The sequence below is a fragment of the Seriola lalandi genome, unplaced genomic scaffold, assembly GCF_002814215.2.
Source record: "Seriola lalandi dorsalis isolate HSWRI2012SDOR001 ecotype SW California unplaced genomic scaffold, Sedor1 jcf7180002054972, whole genome shotgun sequence".
Taxonomy (NCBI): domain Eukaryota; kingdom Metazoa; phylum Chordata; class Actinopteri; order Carangiformes; family Carangidae; genus Seriola; species Seriola lalandi.
In genome coordinates, this window is record NW_019525660.1 from 3466106 (window position 1) to 3485047 (window position 18942).

General features: G+C 39.5%; 1 protein-coding gene across 2 annotated transcripts in view; it reads right to left on the reverse strand.

Moving 5' to 3' along the window:
• The window catches only part of tnmd (tenomodulin), a 45370-nt gene extending 26929 nt beyond the window's left edge, over positions 1-18441 (reverse strand). For both annotated transcript variants that reach the window (XM_087171721.1, XM_023398143.2), the window contains exon 1: positions 18289-18441. In XM_087171721.1, coding sequence (XP_087027847.1) covers positions 18289-18417 — 129 coding nt within the window. In that variant the 5' untranslated portion in view covers positions 18418-18441. The remainder of the gene's footprint in view (positions 1-18288) is intronic.
• Positions 18442-18942: the final 501 nt, after the last annotated feature.

Below are 18942 nucleotides of genomic sequence, written 5' to 3' on the forward strand. Positions count from 1 at the left end.
GAGGGTGGGTGGGGTGGCGCAAGGGCTGCACAGTGCACCGGACCTCCTGGGAGCCATAAGGAGCTCTGTGATAGATCGAGGTGGGCAGCGGTGTAGACAGTCACACCGGCAAACACTCTGTCCTTTGGGTTTTAGTCCTTTTAAGGTCCTCGCTGGTTTTAAAACATATGTTGACTTGTTGCTTCAAATTGTGTTTGACAAACTTATCAAAAACAAGCTATGTATTATGGCAGGTTTTATGTCAAATATATCAGCAAGCATGTATTATAGACAAAAACAACACAAAAGCAACACACACATATATATATATATATATATATATATATTTGAGAGTCACTGAATTTGCCCTGTAGATAATTAATAAGTAACTGACCATAATTTGTTATAGGAACTACAGACTTGTTGTCCCTTTAGGTGGTTAACAGTGGGGGTTTCCTGCTTGAGAGCTGCTTTAAATAGCCAGTGAATGGAATATTTAGCTATATTTGATTGGAAGAAGCTGACATTTCTCAGTGTCTAAATTTAAGGAGATTCCTGAGATGCGCTGACAATGAAACTGCAGATAGTCAGGCTGTCTGGATGCTGACTCACTAAGAGTTTGAGGTCTCCAGGTCCTCTCTATTGTAGTGTGTCAGCAGTTTTTGCTCATTGTTGCTCTAAACATTTAAGGTTTGTTTTGTTGTCATTTATACCGCTTTTATCCTTACTGTCCAGTCTTTACATCTCTTAAGTACTACTATAATAGTAATCTTACTTGGCAATATTTTGCAGTGAAATCTACCTCTTACACAAGTGTCAAGTGTCTGATAAATGAATTAAAGAACCAAAAATGAGAGAAATGCCTCTGTAATGAGTTTTGTCTCCCAGGTATAAAGGAAATCTTTGGAGTTCTTTTTTTAATTGAAGAGCTTAAAATCAGAACAGCTGGGCATGGAAAAGCAGAGTCAGTTGATCAACTCAGCTTTCTTGCCAGTGATGCAGAGGAAGCTTTCTCTCTCTCTCTCTCTCTCTCTCTCTCTCTCTCTCTCTCTCTCTCTCTCTCTCTCTCTCTCTCTCTCTCCGTCCCTTGTCTCTGCTGCTGGCTCCTTGTCCTCCAGCACTCCTGCACCAGACTTATTTTTAAGAGCTCAAGTCTCTTCACATGGGCAGTCACATGAGAACTACTAATGTCTCCCAAGTACTCTGGTTGCACTCTGGTTGGCAATGTTGTTTTTATTAGAGTTTCTCATTTTCTCAGGAGTAAAAATGGAACATCTCTGTTAGACACTTTGGAAATTGCCACTGCAGAGGTGTAACCTTTTACAAATAGAAGCAAACACAGTTTCTGCCAGAATAATTAATCTTTCCCTAGAATAATGACAATTAAAGACACACACACACACAATCTCTCACACAGTCACACACACTTTTGTTTCCAAGAATTCTCCTACCAGGTTTGTTTTCATTACCTGCAATTTTCTCGTATTTTTTTGTGAAACTTAACACATTATGCTGAGAGAAGAGCCGGAGCAGGTTCCTATGGAGATATTAATCTGAAAATGATGATCCGCAAAGGAATAATTGTAGCAGGTATAGCTTTCCCACCCATAAACAGTGGTGCAGATGGTCCACACACATCTGAATACATATTTTTCTATATTCACTGTCACGCACTGTATGCATATTTGTGTGTGTGTTTTTGCTCGCAAGGTGACTTTAACAGGTTTTATATAAAATCTGAGAAGGAGAGGTAGAGAGAAACGGAGAGAGAGAGAGAGAGAGAGAGAGAGAGAGAGAGAGAGAGAGAGAGAGAGAGAGAGAGAGAGAGAGAGGGATCTGATTGTGTGGTGCCTTGAGACCATGGGGATTATGCTTGTGGACACTGGTTACCAAGCCTGTCAACTCCCAAGGCCTGGAGAATTCAGATAAATGAAGTAAGAATGGTCTCCGGCTGCCAAACACATGCAGTCTGCTGTTTGGTGATGCCTGCTGAATACAGGCAGCTGGTTCTGGACAGGCGCCAGCTAGGAAAATTCAATTTAGAAAATACTGGTCAGTCACTAATGCATCATCAACTTAGTCGGTACATGGTAAAATGAGCCCACTGGCAGTGCATGACATCAATCTCACTGAAGACAGCCTGACAGCAAGAAGAATACAGCACGGTGCAACATGTTGCAACTAGTGGAAATAAAGTATGTGGCTGTGCATTAGCCATTTTATGGTGATGCTACATCTACCTTTTTTTTTTTTTTTTTTTTTGCTTGTTTCAGTGTCTTTGATGATGAGTACATTTACATAGGTGGTGATTGACAATGAAAATGATTTCAGCCTGCAAACTCTGCTGTGAGAGGCTCTCCGGTGTGTATGTGTCTATGGGGTAGTAGTAACCTCGTTCACTGAAAGCACTACCTTCCCTTGAAGTTGTCCACATTTTAATAGTATTTAGTCAATGTAATTCCTTGCCCATTTTTATATTTAGTTACTAAAATATGTGCAGATATGCAACATGTGGAGATTAACAACCACCAGTTTTCTTGGAAGCAAATTCAGTGGAATTTTCACCTTCCAAATATAAGGCCAAAGCATGTTGTCTTGACTTTTGTCTGGGAGCTGTATGTGTGTGCCCAGTCAGTGTGTAATGAAAGGGCGCAAACTCAGGCTCTAAATATAAACATTTGTAAGGAAGTCAAACTTTGCACTGTAATTAGCAGTGGTTTTGTTATATGTGGAGGTAAATAGCTGGATGCAAGCAGTTAAGTAACGATGCCCACGTTCGCCTTCTTTTATCCTCAAGATGTTCTATCAACAGCTTCAACAAACAACAATGGATGTTCAAACGAAAATCTACTGACGTTTGAATATGTACTGCTCACTACACTGACATAAAAAATAATGTGAACGTATTTTTCATTGTGCTGCTAATGTTGATGTGGCACACTTGAGTTTGAACTCCTATCTTTTGTGGTATCTTAATGCTTTTGGAAGCCTTTCAAAAATCACAATCCAACTACGTGTTGTATGTAGCATTAAATGAAAAGCTAAAACTAGGTTGGCACAGGGTTAAAGTGCTTTGGGGAATTCACAAGCTATTACTTAAAGCATCAATTTAATGTTAAAATGTTTTGCAGCTGCCAATGCCAAAGGCCAGTTAAAGAAAATGCTGAGGTCATTAGCCTTTCAAAGACTAAGCTAGAACATGTCAAGCTGCAAAATCATAATGCAGCCATCCTCCTAAACCACATTAACACGGTTAAAACAAACAGCTACCGGCAATGTACCTCCCTTCTGAGCCAATTTTGTTGTTTGATAGTGTATCTTTCTAATTCTAGAAAATAACTCACCAACACATTGACAGTGTGTTGTCCCTCTCAGATATTTCCAGCAGAGCTCAAGTGGAGTTTAATCACAGAAACATGTATAACCACCTAAAACATCAGTGATAAAGGTCAGATTTAGGAGTCAGTCTCACAGGAGCGTAGAGCAAAAGCTTCTTTCTAGTCTCACCATTTAGCACTGATGTTCAATAATCACACAAATCCCCATGTGGATGAAGAAAAGGTTTGAAAATGCCCCGCTGACAGAAGTATCAAAAGACCAGAGTGTAATGCCGCCACAGGTTAAAGGAAAGTGCATTTACCAAAAAGTGAGTTATGACATTTCATCACAAAAAAACACCCCTGAAGTGCAGTAACACCACCAAACTGATGATACTTTTGATGATTTTCTTTCCTTTTAATGTGCAGCAGACTGGAAAAGCATGTTACTGTAAGTCTATCAACAACCTCCTTGAAAAATAATTGTTTATCTGAGCATAGTGATTGTAAAAATGGCTCAAGTGCTATGGGTTCTGCCCTCAGTCACATTGGTATCAGACAGGTGTTTTCACATAAGTGCAGCACTTTAATGTCGATCATCATTTCTCCAAACATTTTAAGGTATAGTGCAGAATTTTGGGAAATGTGTCTTGCATAGAGTACCATTCTCATGTCTTTGCATTAAGTGTGGAGCTAAACAGTTAGTTTAGATTAGCTTAAAGCCTGGAAACTCACAAATGAACATGTTGTATCTCCTTTTTTGAAATTCCTATAGAAACAAAAATCTAAAAATGACAGTTTGTGGTTTTACAGAAACCCTGTCTTTTACAAATTATGTTTCAAATACATAAATTGATGACATATTTTCATTATGTTAATAGAAAACATAACCCGGTCCCATTTATGTTTTGTAAAATACGTATTTGCTGTCACAGTTTAATTGTATAGAAATGTTCATTTTAGGAGACAGGTTTGCTTACAGGGAGTCGCAATTTTTTTTGGCCAAGAGCAGTGACTTTCCCAGAGTCTTGACATGTTGGATAAACTGAACTTACAAAAGATATTACTGGATGTAAGGCTTTGGTGTTTTCTGAAAACAAATGTGTTGTTCCAAACAGCCATCCTCAAAGGCGGAGTGATGAGCAGTCGTCATAGAGACGGAGGAGACGTGATATTGCTAGAAAATAGGAATAACTGCACACATTTTCAGACAGTCTCTCCTGGAAGATAGTCAGAATATTGCACTTGGTTGTTCACATGAAAAGAGATTGTGTAAAGAATGCATAAAAAGAGACCTAGAGGGAGATGTTCAGACCCTGGTCTAACCTTGTGAATATTGGCTCGTTGGTTTTGTTACATAAGTTACAGAGATGATCGTACACTTTGGAGTGGGCCAGGTTAGTGGTTTCCCCCGCTTCCAGTTTTTATGCTAAGCTAAGCTTATTGCCTCCTAGCTCCTGCGTCGTAGTTAATGGACAGACATAAGAGTGGTATGAGTATTCTCATTTAACTGTCAAAAAGAGAGCGAGTAAGCATATTTCCCAAAATGTCAAACCATTCTTTGAAAGATCCTTAGAGAAATTCTACACACCCATTGAAAATAGTTCCCTGGCTGGACTGCTTGGTCAAAATTTTTTCTGGAGAGCTCTTTATGGGCTAAAAAAGTGGAGGAAAGAGGAAACAATGCTTTAAAAAAACAAAAAAAAACCCAGCAACCAAAGAAAAAGGTTCTTGCAGGAGCACCTTTTTGTCAGGAATAATGGAGCATGGTGATATCTGAGGGCTTATATGGAACATATTTGTGCAGTAACTCAAGTGGAATCTTGGCAGAACCCTCAGACTATCATACTTCTCCTGTTTTATTTTTATTGCTTAAATCAATTCATCGCAGAGCCTCTGAATCTTGAATGTAGCCTACCTCTCTCTACTGTCAACCTACTCATACCTGAAAGGGGTGTAATGACCCACTTTCTCTTCTTGTCCCCCAGCGACTCTGCCGCTTACCACGTTTGACCACCTTGCTGTGGTCGACTACAGTCTGCAGCTGCTGTTAATTTACAGGAGCACTGTGCACCATTTTTTCAGCTCTGAAGCATATATGACTAATCACACCAGTCATTTTAAACAACTTGAGCTCTTTCTGGCAATAAATCACCTTGATACGTGTTACTGTGCCCATAATAGAGCTGCGTTCAGGAGGGAGGAGGGCAGGGGGAACTTTGGGAGCTATTCACTAGTTTTGGTCAACACTCTATTGTGAAACAAACTCGGGTACTGGGACATATTGTTCTTCGATGTGTTGTGTGTTTCTTTGATATCAATATAAAATCAAAGTGAAAATGGAGTTGTACAATAGCTCAGGGAATACAATGTTTCCCTCGACTTTTTGCTTAAAAAGTAAATATTTTCCTACCCTTTTGTCTTTCTTGTAGTTTTACCTTTTAAATCTATAACACACATGTGCTCTAAAAATATGGCTGAAGTTTTTCAAGACACAAAGTTATGTCCTCAAGGGAATGTGACACTGACCTCACCCAGGCTGGAAATTAAATGCTGCAAACTTAAATTTAACCAGTGTTTGATCTGCTTTCAACATTTTTTAAATAATTTCGCCAAGGCCCAGATAAACAAGAAAGAGGAAATACTGGCTTTTTTCTTCACCTCAATAACATGGAGAAAAAAGGGCTTCCAAAATTTCCAAGAGTATACTTTTTATCTTCACCTGCCAACTGTAAGAGAGAACAGAGGGTCTTCACACGGCTTTTAAAGATGATGTTAAACCACCTTTTCGGGACATGACAAATGATGTAATATCACCCAAATTCCACAAGCCAACATGAAACCAAAGTAGTTTCCACAGTGGAAACAAACATAGTAAAAAATTAAATGAAGTTAAACAACACAAAAGCCCTGGCTATGACTGTGTTGTGCCATTTCGTTTTCCCGTCTGTCATTGTTCCATGTTGCATCTTTTCTTTTTGCCTTTTCCTGCCAAGTAACCACTGTGCCGAGCTGAGGAACAATCTGCTCCTTGTCAGGAGCGCTGAATGAATCCTGTTGCTTATTGTTGAGGTGAACACGTTATTTGAATACGACCGGTCTCCTGTAATAAAAGGGCCGTTGTGGTTTATGAAATATTCATCAAAGGTATCCCCTGGAGACTCCGATGCATTCAGATGCATATCTCAGAATCTGAAACAGACTTCTGCAGACAAAAGATTGCAAGCAGTGACTGGAAGCTTTTGAACTATGAGGCAGACAGTCACAAAGGGAGTGACCTCTGTAGTGGATATGTCTCCTTGTCGCTCTGCTGGTTTTCAGCCATTCCATCTCCTAATAAATCAAGAGGAGCACACTCTGGGATCCAGCAGCTAAGTGGCATTTAAGAAACAGCTTGTGAGAGCTGTAAGGCTGCTATTTGGATCATTTAGACACAAGGCAATAATTTGGCCAGATGAACGACATTAACAACAACCGGAAAGTTTTTAAGCCACTAAAGGAAAAAAAAAAAAAAAGCAGTAACATTTTGTTAAAAGTCAGTGAAGACTGAACTTCTCGCAGTTCAGAAGGGCAAAAATGTTTTCCATTTGCTTGGGTTCACTCAATATTGGGGATGGGATGCATTTAAATCCACTGGCAATTTACCAACTGATGACAATAGATAGTTACCTTGCTATTTATCAGTTGTATGTGTAGTGCATTTATCTGTGTGCCAACTTATGCATAAATTGTGCATGGAAAGCATTAAAAGCCAGTGTACATTCAGCTTACTGCAAAAATGCCAAGATACAGTTTCTGCTACAAATACCAATAACAGCAGCTTCAGCAGACATCCATGGTTTTGTCAGGATTTTCAAAGCTGGAATCGCTACAACAACAGTGCGACCACCCCTCTTAGTTTATGAACACAATACAGCTGATACCCCTCCACCTCCAAGCCCCCTCCAAGCCCACAACGACTTCTACAACTTCATCTGTGCCTTATAACATATAGTACAAGCCGGCTATGGCTGTAACAAGGTGTACTGTTAGAACAATTCCTAACAGAGCTGCTGGGAGATACACAGGCTCATAATTGTTCAAACATTGTTTACACCATGCTCCTGCCTTGAAGACACAATAAAAGAGGGAGTGATAGTCCTATGCAGAGACTCTGGCCTATCACACTGGGACTATGGGTACTGATGAGAAGCTCTTGGTCTGTTGCCATGGCCCCTGTGTGGGTTGCATGTCAGCGCCAGTCTGCCCTTCTTTTTAATAACACTGAAAAATACTTTGAAGACACACTGGGGGAACACAACACATTATGCTCCCAGTGGTATGGGTCTGTGATTTTTACAGCTTAACATTGTCTCATGCTATTTAAAAAAAAAAAAAAAAAAAAAAAATCAGGAGCATCATAATTTGACTGAGTTTTGCAGCACAATTCATTAACAAATCTACATGGTCCATGATGGTCAGCCACTGATGAGAGAAATGCAAATTTAGCATTCTGAAAGAGCAAATGAATGATTTTCAGTGTGTCAGCCACTGGTGGGGACCAAAGAATTAAGAGAGGGAGCAGCCAGTATGACTTTTGTTTCTCTAAATGAGGTAAAGGAACAGGCTTTCTCAGTGTCGTGGAGTGAGAAGGCTTCTTTGGTCTAAGTATAAACATTAACTGTGGCTCCTTGACTGTTTGGCCCTTGTCACTCTCATTAACAAGCTCTTTGTGTCCAGTTTGTGTCAAATGTTGGAAAATGAAGACACTAACAATTTGCTTAGAGTGTAATTGAGTAGTTTTTGCAATGATTAGTACTCACAACTTATTGATTACAGAGAGCTTTATTTATTTGGTGATGCAAACCGCTACTGGATAATGGGTTGAAAAAAAAAAAGTTTGACTTTTCCCTTAAGGTTTGAATGCAGTACACTGTGTGACTACAGCACTGAGTAACATACGGCGGTCTGAGGTCACAAATGGAGCTTGCAATGAAAAAGCCTGAATTCTGTCCATCACAGGAGAAAAAAAAAAAAATCCTGAACTATAACATGAACATGAAGTCTGAATAATATGATTGGAAATGTTTAATTAATTAGCACCCCAAACAAATTAAGAACAAATGAACCAAAGTGTTGAATAACTGTAAAGATGATCATAATGGAATTTTTATATTTTGCTGCACAGGAACTGACAGACACACTAAAGATGACAGAAAAATAAGCCTTTCATAAGCTATACGAATGTCTTGACTAAAGCACCACAGTTATACTGTAAACAGAGAGTAGATGTATGTCACAGTGTCAATCACTGGACTGTTACATTCTTCGAAATTACAGAGGATCACATGGTTAATTTAGCCTCAGGTGAGATTAGATGAAAGCAGGTGAATATACACTGGGGAAGTGGACAGAGGATTACTAGTATTATAAAAGCATCAGTGACCTTTGGATTCATCTTACATGCACAGGTCTAAATGACAGACAGGACTTTCTTCCTATAATTAACGAATGTTTGCTGCAGGTTTCCGAAAAATGCCTGGAATCGCAATTACCACCTGCAGCTCAGCACCATGTGTTGTACACATGTTAAACTTATAATTATTACAGCAACAAATATAAGAAATATAATCAGATATATTTTAATTATTGAATATATGAAAATAACATGTTAGGATGTTTTTGTCAAACTAAACTGATGTGTAAAAATCTGTCTTTAAGCAGGAATTATTTTTGATATTAACATGTAGTGTATGACAGCATTATTGTTAATTAAACCCTACAACATTTCACCAAGGCTATTATTTGTTCCTGCCAGACGGCTAATGAGCCCCACATTATCTCAGCGAGGGACAAGAGCCCAGAGGACACACTGTACTTTAAGGAGTCTGAATCCATTTCATCTATCCATATTGTAGCTGCTCATGCAGGTCAGTGGGTCAGTCCTGCTGCCACCACGAATACCAGGAAAATGATCTTGACAAGCTTTATCACCATCGGCTGACAAAGTGAAGTACATTTTATGGGCAAATGAGACACAGTAGACGCACAGCAGCTGTCATCCATCATACTTGTGGTGATGAGTGCTGGATAACTACACATCCAGCAAGAACGACAGAAAATCACAAATACTTCAGAGCATTAGATGCTTCAAAATATCACACATTTTACTTTTTAAGTGGCTCTTTGAGCAACTGGACCATCTCACATCATAACACTATACAAACAAAAAGACACAGACCAGTTGAATCTACAACATAGGGACACAGTGTATAGTAGGGTTAACCAATATTGCTAATTAGCATGATGCATTAGTATTTGAAGTATTACCCCAAAGTGCAGTAGTTAACTGTTAACTGTTTGTGTTATGCTCGCTTTAGAGGCAAAAAAGATTTCATGTTGGCTGATATCTAAAGTCTGAATTTTTAGTAAGGTCATGGAAACTCATAATAAAAGGGGTAAAGTTGAATTTATTGAAATAACATTTTCAAGATCATCTCTTGTTTCTTTTCATGCATGTTTCTTATAACTTTCCTTCATGCCAAAGAAAAATGCTAATTGGTTTATGGACACAAAAGACACTAAAGTGAAACTATGCTGACAGTGAACCTTAGAGCTAAATACGCTTCTTTATTCTTTAGATTTGACTGATTAGTGTTGAAGTTTTTCTTTTCTTCACTTTCATGGTCTAGTGCTATTTGTCCAAGTACTCATTTATTTACAAAAAGAACAGGTTACAGTAATACTGCTAGGGTTGACATAGTTATCTGCCCGGACCAGCGCCCGGTGTGCCCCCGCATCAAGGACAGTCTAAAATGTACTAAATACAATTAACTTCATAGGCAAAACAAGCTAGCATGCGTGAATAAGGTGCCACCAGTGTGAAAAATAGACCGTGGTAAAGTGTGTCTTCACTTTAGAGAATAAAACTTGGACAAGTGCGAAGTATGTGGGAAACCAATTAGCTGCAAGTCAGTTTGCACATCAAATCCTACCAAACATTAAGGCTGCACATTGTTGATCGGAAAGATGTTGATGTTTGATGCCTTGCTGCTGCTGCCCCACTGTAATATAAAACACAGCTACAGCACTATCAGTCCAGGCTCAATTCACAAGCCTATTTGGTTCAATAATTGTAGTGTGACATTCACACTCATCTTTTTCGTGCTGGAGTGGATTTACTTCTGATTATAATATCAACATTTTCTATATATATCACCCTGTTGTACTGTATAGTAAACCTGCACTGTATTGCATGTTGGACTACATAAAATACCTATAACACTACTCAGGTAGAATGTTTTGAGAGAACAAGCTGTGCATGTATAAAGAAATCCATCAGCTTGTCACAGAAGTGGAAAGAACATTTAGAAACCAAGCATTCAGAGCAGTCTGAGCTTCTGTCTCAGGGATCACTATAATACATGTTTACCTTATTAATTGACACTTTGGCCGTGTTTAATATGAACTTCCGACATTGTAACATTATATATATGACAGGATGGAGATGAAACTATTATTGTGCCATATTCCATTTTGCATAATGCTCTCAGTTTGTCTTGGGTTGTAAATCCTCAGGACCCCTTTACTTTGCAGCGTTGAGCTTTTGCCCCCTCCCTTAACAGCCACACTCACCCTCAGCTGGGCTGTGGCATGTTTACTTCAGCTCAATCCAAATGACAACTCTGAGCCACGTGAGCTTTTTTTGTGCATGAACTAATGACACACAGCTGCCCAAGAAACATTTAGTAGCCAAGTATCCAGTTACTTTGGGCTTAATGTGTTTAAAGGACTATACCTCCCACATAGTTCTGTCTGCGTGGGAGCTAGCTAGTAGCAAAGCTACGAGATGAGACTTGGCACTTTAATGTATTATCCATTATTTTATTTCAAAGGGAATGTGCTGAGGCTCAGAGCCTGAGGAATGATAAATGTCTACTTCTGACTACTTATGTTTGACTGCATAATGCTTGTAATGTACAAGCATTATGCAGTCAAACCTCATCCTACTTCAATAGGATAATTATTGTTTTTTTACAGGTTATATTTTTAAAATGAAGAATCACAGCATAAAAGTACAATTAACATACATTTAGGAATAGAAAATGTGTTTCTTTTGACATTTTATTAATGTATTTGAATAATAACATTTTCTTTTGACAAAGTATTTCTCAGCAAAGGTTTTTTGCAAAGTAAAATTACATGTTTTTTGTGTTTTGTCTGTTGAATCAAATGCTCAGTAGAAATTCAGCAAATTCATCTAATAAGACTGTGAACACAGGGTGAAGGGCTAGTCTATTCAAAAAAGTTAAATACCAGTGCGTATCAGATTTATTATTTATTTAATAAAAGAAAATCATTGCACTTTGCATGGTGTCTCAGCTCAAAGGCTACCGGCAGCTGCTTTTAAAGTGGAATGCTTACTTTCATGTTATTCAGTGCATGAGTTGATGTCGTGAATCAATCAACACACCTTAAATATCAATATGACAAGTCTGAATCATTGCCAAATGAATCAGATGCATAGGTCTTTTTCACAGCGGACATTTTGATTTTATGGCAGGAAAACCGCAGTGTTACTATAAAATTAATGAAGACTCCATTCCAGCATTTATTATAATGCAATGCAGCACGTAATAGGGTCAAAGTGTCTTCTGTGAAAAAGCTCATCACACGTGCCCATTCAACTGTAGGCCTATAGTGTTTGCAAGACTTTGACCACTGGCGGCGCTATGCAGCGATGCTTTGATGAGTGGGTCCTTGTTTTGTTTGTATCTTGTGTTCTACTAGTACTGGCAAAATGATGCGCAGAAAATGTACTCATGCACAGTTGTGGGTGGTGTGTTGTGCATTCATACAGTATATCAGTGTACTGCAAACTGTCTAAGAGAACAAACCACAGTGCACCTTTAATATAAAAGCCTTTTCCTTTTTTTGATCCGTCACATATGAAACTGAATTAAATCACGGTGGAAGAACCCACCAGCTGCATTTTCCAGTATGTCAGCATGTCATTTTTGTTTCCGCCACTTATGGATCGGTGATATCTGGAATGAATATCTCATCATTAATGAGGTTCATTACAGCTCTAAAAACAAAGCTGTCTGGCTTACTCTGCTCATTTCCTGTGGAAGCACTTGACGTTTCTCTGGATGAAAGAGCCTTATTTTAAAAGTGTGTTATTTTTGCTGATTTTTCATGTTTATTTCACCAATCTAAAAAAAAAGCCTTAACAAGCCTGGTAGGTCTAGATGCATGTCATTAAAATTAGCTAATATTCCAACTTTTATAGCTGCCGCAAGTTCTCATTTTCTCACTTTTAAAAAAAGGCTGAAGTTATTTAACCTGAAGTGTTAGATTGAGCGCCAGACAGAGACCTGCAAGTATGATTTGGATGCCGCTTTTCTTCTCAGATATTGAGCAAGGTGACTAATGGTGCAAACTCACTAAAAGTCAATGCAACCTTTTAATTGCTGACAGATATATAGCAGAGCACACTGACAGGCATTTTTCAGAACAGAGATTTACTCATCATTCATCAGACTATAGATCAACAAGGCAAAAATTTTTGATCTGCAGTCTCGAATGTGTTGAGAAAGGACAGATGAACTGAGCATTTCCAGTTCGCTGTTCACTCCTCTGCTTCAGCATTGTGGCTGTGAATGCAGTGTCGAGGCTATAAGCGCTGCAGACTTACTGGGAGAGTGAAAGTGGATGTGAAAGCTCAATCACATTCTAAATTGTACAACAGAGCAGAGGAGTCTACTTGGCAGTCACGCTGGTGAGACAGAGAGGGAGAGAAACAGAGTCTGCAAGGAAAAAAAAAAGAAAGAAAAAAGGCAGGCATTTGTGTCTGTTTAAACACTGCACTGTACATACAACATGCTGCACATGAGCTGCTGGTGGATTGGCAAAATGAAGTACTGGCAATTAAGATGCAGATCTTTTCCTACACCCATGTGTTCGAGCTTCTAAAAAGAAAATCACAGACACACAGAAATGCTTTATGGAACAATAAATAACTCCCGGTGGGCTTTGCAGTGCTGTCACGCTCTCTGTAGCAGTCACCGTCTCAGAAGAAGGCAATGTGCCACAACCACCATGAAGCCTTCCTACCTCAGGCACTCCACTAAAACAACTCTCTTTTGTTTTTCCCAGTCTGCATCCCCTCCCTCCTCCTGACTGTTCCCCGAGTAGAAAGAATAATGCATCATCTTAGGGGGCCCATAGTGGCCTACTTTAAAAGCCTGGGAGGAACACCGGTGGACACTGGCCTGCTAATGAATGAATGAATGAATGAGCCTGACGTGTAAAATCAGAAAAGATTATAGACTGAGGGGCAGGTCTCTGAAAAGGTCCTGCCAGATCAGCTGTTTAGATAAGCCCTGTTGCCTCCCCAGAATAATAATTCCTCCACACGAGACTGAGTAAACAAACAGTGTGAGGAAAAGTTAGCATCTTGTTTTATTCCTGGAGACAAACAAACAAAAAAAAAAAGCACTTGCACGACAAGAAGATCAGATCATATGATCAAATCTTGTTTTTCCCTCCCCAGTTGCATGTTGACATCTCGACAAGGAGGGGACTGTTGGGTATACACAGCCTACGAGCAATAAATAAACAAAGGGGGCCAGGCCTTGAAAGCCATACACCTGTGACCAGTGGAAAAGCAGCAGGCGCAGCAGTGTTCATTAAAGAAGCTGGTCCTGACAGTGAGGCCTTTAAGAGGCCATCAGGAGCGACAACTCAGCAGCTACCTTGGGACTGGAGAAGGGAAGGCATCAAGGTGAGCAATGCAATTTCAGCTTGAATAATGGAGCACTTTCCTGAGGCATGACATTCATGTATTTCTCAGGCAGTTTTGCCACACAGCCCAACAGCACCTGTGAGCTATTCAAGGGACCCCAGGAAAAACCAGTTCACAGTGTTTACAGGTTCACAATTACTGTGTGCCTGGCTGCTGGTCTGCAGATAATCTTGCTCAAAGTGACTCATGAATTAAAAATAGCCCCAAATATATCAAATCTAATGATCTGGAAATTTTGATAGTGGATGCTGTACACTTCAAACATTTACACACAGCAAACTGCAGACTTTGCTTTTTCTCTGAAATAATTTTTGGAAATAATTTCATCAAGGCAAATTATTCTCACTTTTCTGTTGGATTCACCAGCCAGATTCCATTTTCACGGAGTTGCTGATGTAAACTGGTAATAACAGAGGATTAATTTACAAGGAGGCAAAATCCCCTAGTGAGACTTGTGGCCCAGAACAATAATGAGCACATAGTAAACAGAAATTTGCCGTAAGCCAAAAGAGAATGCAGGGGCACCTAATCTACACACCGAAACACACAAAGCACACTGATGCATGCATAAGCACAACCACGCCCACACACACACGCAAGCAGTGAAAATGATGGCAAAGTATTTTCCCCAGGCCTCTGTAACAACATATGTTTGCAGGTAATTAAAAGAAGATCCCAAGCGGGTATCATGTCATATTGAAATACAATGCAAAGAGCAAATTACCTTTCTGTGGTTATTATACAAAGCCGGGGGCACGAGGTCAGAGTAGATGTGAAGTGTTCGTGTCTGAAGTCGTTCTGTGGTTTTGACCTCTAATTAGAAGGCTGAGGTCAAAGCACTGTAATATGTGATATAACTTAGTTTGTAATGTGAGTGTGTGTGTTCGTCTTACTGTTGACTGACAGCTTTTAGTAATTGTTTGTAATGCCAGTCCATAAGTTAAACTATTGTCTAAGCACAAGACTAATTTAAGCACGAAGTGGATTTGTGAGCGCATGCAAGAACTGAGTTTTAAGAGCAGAACTAATGTTGTAATCAATGTTTTTGGTAATTAGATTGGAGGCAGCATTGGGGCTTCCTACGTTTGTTATCATCAAAGCTGTGGGTTCTCAGATATGTCAGTTTTGGTTTGTGTACTTGGTTTGAAAAGTCCAACTGAGAGCAGAGTATCAATTGTATTAAACCTGGAAGTAAAGCGCCGTACTGTTCAACACAGCCTTCTAAGTAATGTTAGACTACTTCCTAGTGTGCTCCACCACCTTTTTCATTTGTCTTTAACTGTGGAAAGGATTTGAGTCTAACAGCCAGTTTGCGCCTCTCATAGTCTCAGGTGCTCAGAATCTGTCAAAGCAGCTGGAAGAAACAGTATGATTTCAAATTGAGAAAGAGACCACGTCAGGAATTTTATCTACAAACTTGTTTTTCACTCGTGAATCTGTTCCTGCAGACTTTCAAAGCTTTACCTTTTCAGTGATTACCACTTTAATATGTTTTGTGCTTTTTTTCCCCCTACTACTCTGTACTTCTAATCTGCTTCATTTCAGAAAGAAATATTGTACTTTTTACTACATTTATCTGATTGCTGGGGTTACTTTGTAGATTAAGAAATCTTCATCTTACGAAGTAATTTTTGTCTTGTTATTGAGTCCTAAAAGTCTAATTTTCTTAAAGCATGTGGGACTCTGCCATTGTGGTGAGAGAATTTCAACCTCTTTAATAGAATTCAAATGGTTATATAAAATTTCGAGAACAAGGTGACACTTCCATTGGTTTTAAAGCTGCAAACCCTTTTTCTCTCTTCTTTAAACCTGAAAAATAAATGATTTGATTAGTCACTGCTACTTTATACTTCTACTCCACGACAATTCAGAGGAAACTTATAACTTCAGTTACTGAATCCTTTTGCAGTTTCAGATTAATAATAAAAATATAATGTAAAAAATTATGATTATGATGTATTATTGTGGGTTAGGATCAGACTTTATTAATCGGGGGGAGGGGGTGTTCCATGAACTACTTAGCAGTATGTAATGTATATAGCAATTTCACTTTTTACAGCTGCAACATTTGAGTGATGTATATATTAACGCATCAATAATTACAATCCATTAATATAATATACATTATTCTGAGGTGGCCTGTCCTGAGCAGAATGAGCCTTTCTACTTTTTGTACATTTTGTTGCTAGTACTTCTGTACTTTTACTGTTGTAACATTTTGAATGCATGACTTTTACTTATAACATAGCATTTCTACACTTTGGCACTACTACTTTTAGCTAAGTAAAAGATCTCAGTACTCCTTCCACCACTGGCCTGTAAGACACACAATGGTTACATAAGACCACACATGCACTTGCTCTCCAGTTAATCTTGATTTGAACATGTGTCCGAGCTGCCTGGGGTTAGAGAAATAATTGAACCATGGTTACAAACTGTATGTATCTCTCTATTGTATCAAGACTGATAAATTCCTAATGTTTTAGGACTCTGACACAAAGCGCTACACTTTAGTTGAATTTGAGTAGTCACCAAAATGCTAATCTTTGTGCTCGAATAAAAAACAACCCCCCCACACAACTGTTTCCTAAAATAAATTATGTACCCTTCCCTTGGCTTCAGTTGCTGTGCTCTGCTGCCCAGAGTCTATACATGTAGGTGCCAGACGCTGCTCAGGATTAGCTGGTGAGTCAAGAAGTGTCCTGCTGCATTGCACCTAACACCCGTTCACCAAATAAGATGCTGGCTTCCACATTAATGCAGGAGAATTAATCCATCCCTCCATCTATCCTTCCATCGACTATATCAACCCATTCCTCCACCTTCAGAGAAGTCCCTGGAGAGTTTTGCTGAGGATACATACCTGAGTTTTACTGTCCTACTCTGTCTGTGGGAGCTTCCTTCCCGTCTGACTGACAGGAGATACTCCTTTGAAGTGGCTCCATCTCACTCACTGATGTGGAGGCCGGAGAATGAGCCTCCCCCTCAAGACCCCATTAAAGCAGAACTCAGGGTCTGCAGGTTTGATATTCATCGCCTGGGCAACCTCTGCCATCAACACATTTTGTGCCACGTGAGAATGATCACAGCTTATTAAAGTGGAAATAATGACTGCTCTACCTCCGGCATGAAATATTTAACAAGGACAAAGGAGATGGCTCAAAGCTGATTCATATCTATGTTGAAAGGAGAGAATGTGGACAATACTGTCTACATAGGAAGTGCAGATGAACCATGGTTAACGGGAGCTTAGAAGTGACTGTTGGCAGTTGAAATATGTATCTTAATGGAAGCAGAAAGAAGACGAGTAGCAGAGGTTAGTCTGAGTTCATGTTTATTAGCCATAACAAAGATGTTGGTATAACGGCAAGCAACATCCTGCACGGTACATTTCCCTTTGTTCACCTCGTGGCATTTACAGTACAGACAAAGCAGACTTATGCACTCAGGTTTGAAATATATGTGGTAATTTTCAACCATCACTTCATTTTAATCATTCTCTCGTTCGCAACTGTGCCCAGAACGTATACAGCATCCAATTTCTGAATGTGAAATTATTGATGTACTTTTCCCTCCAGCTTGGGTAAATTAGCTTTTTTGGCCTCTTGGGAAAATCAAGGGAAAGGAGCAGAGTGAAAATGTTCTCCATCAAATGTGATCGAATTGGATTTTACAAGATGAATTGCCAGGACAAGGGTTTATCCCAATTACATTGCCAAGAGGTTTCAGTTGTGCTGCAGCCACTCAGGTCAACAGCAATTAGGGTCAGCTTTGAGTCATCAGGATCCGTCATTGTGAGGAGATGTTTACAGTGTGAGCAGAGAGTAGATAAATGCAACAAGACAACATTTGAAACAGTAAAAAGTGGTTTGTGGTTTGGTCCAAGAATTCATGAAATTACAGATCTGACAGCCAAAACACGAGCAGAGCAAAACACAGCTGTCTCTTCCATGGCCCACACATCTTTTAATCTCGCAGAGCACAATACAGACTGCAGAGACTGCCTCTGGCTCTTTGTGTGGCCATCCATTTTCCTCATTTGTGTATTTTTTTTCCTTTGATGTAACCTGTATGATTTGCTGATGTGGAAACCCAGCATGTCTTTCATCTGTCTCTCATCAAGACCACACCTCCACAGACAGTGGCAATATGTGTGTTGACTGACAAACAGGTGATAATAAACAGGGAAGTGATATTTAGTCTTACCTTCCCCAGACTGGGGCTCCACAGATACCTCAGGCTGAAAACACAGAGAGCCAAAACAAGGAAGACCAAGGCCAGAGCCAGCGCCACTCGCTGGTAGGTGTGGTACTTGGCCTTCTTCTCCTTTACCATCTCAACCTGCAAAAAAAACAGGTTCGATATAAAAACTCACTTAACAGAGTATTTTTAGCTAAATATGCTCATCGATATCATTGTCAACAATTAAAATGATGCCACTTACATGCCAGTATGTATGATTCGCAAAATCCGCCTACCAGCACGTGAGCTTTACAGGTGGTGTTACCTTCAGACAGAACCAGACGATCCGTATCCCTCTGTTTCCAGTCTTAATGCTAAGCAAAGCTAACTGACTGCTGGCTGTAGCTGTAGCCACAGTCACTGTAGCAGCAGAAATAAGTTGTGAACACAACATTGACAAATCATTACCCTGTAAGCTGATACGGCGAACCTTTTCATACTTTCAGCTGTTACGGTGCAGCATTATTATTCATTTGGAGTCGTGTTTCTGGCCACCTGATGAACACTCTCTAAATATTTACTCTCTTTTATCTCTGTATTTGGTTCATACCAACTCCTGAGGGAAATATCTGGCTCTTTACCTGCTAAATGCTTGTTTGTGTTTACTAGCTGCTCTCT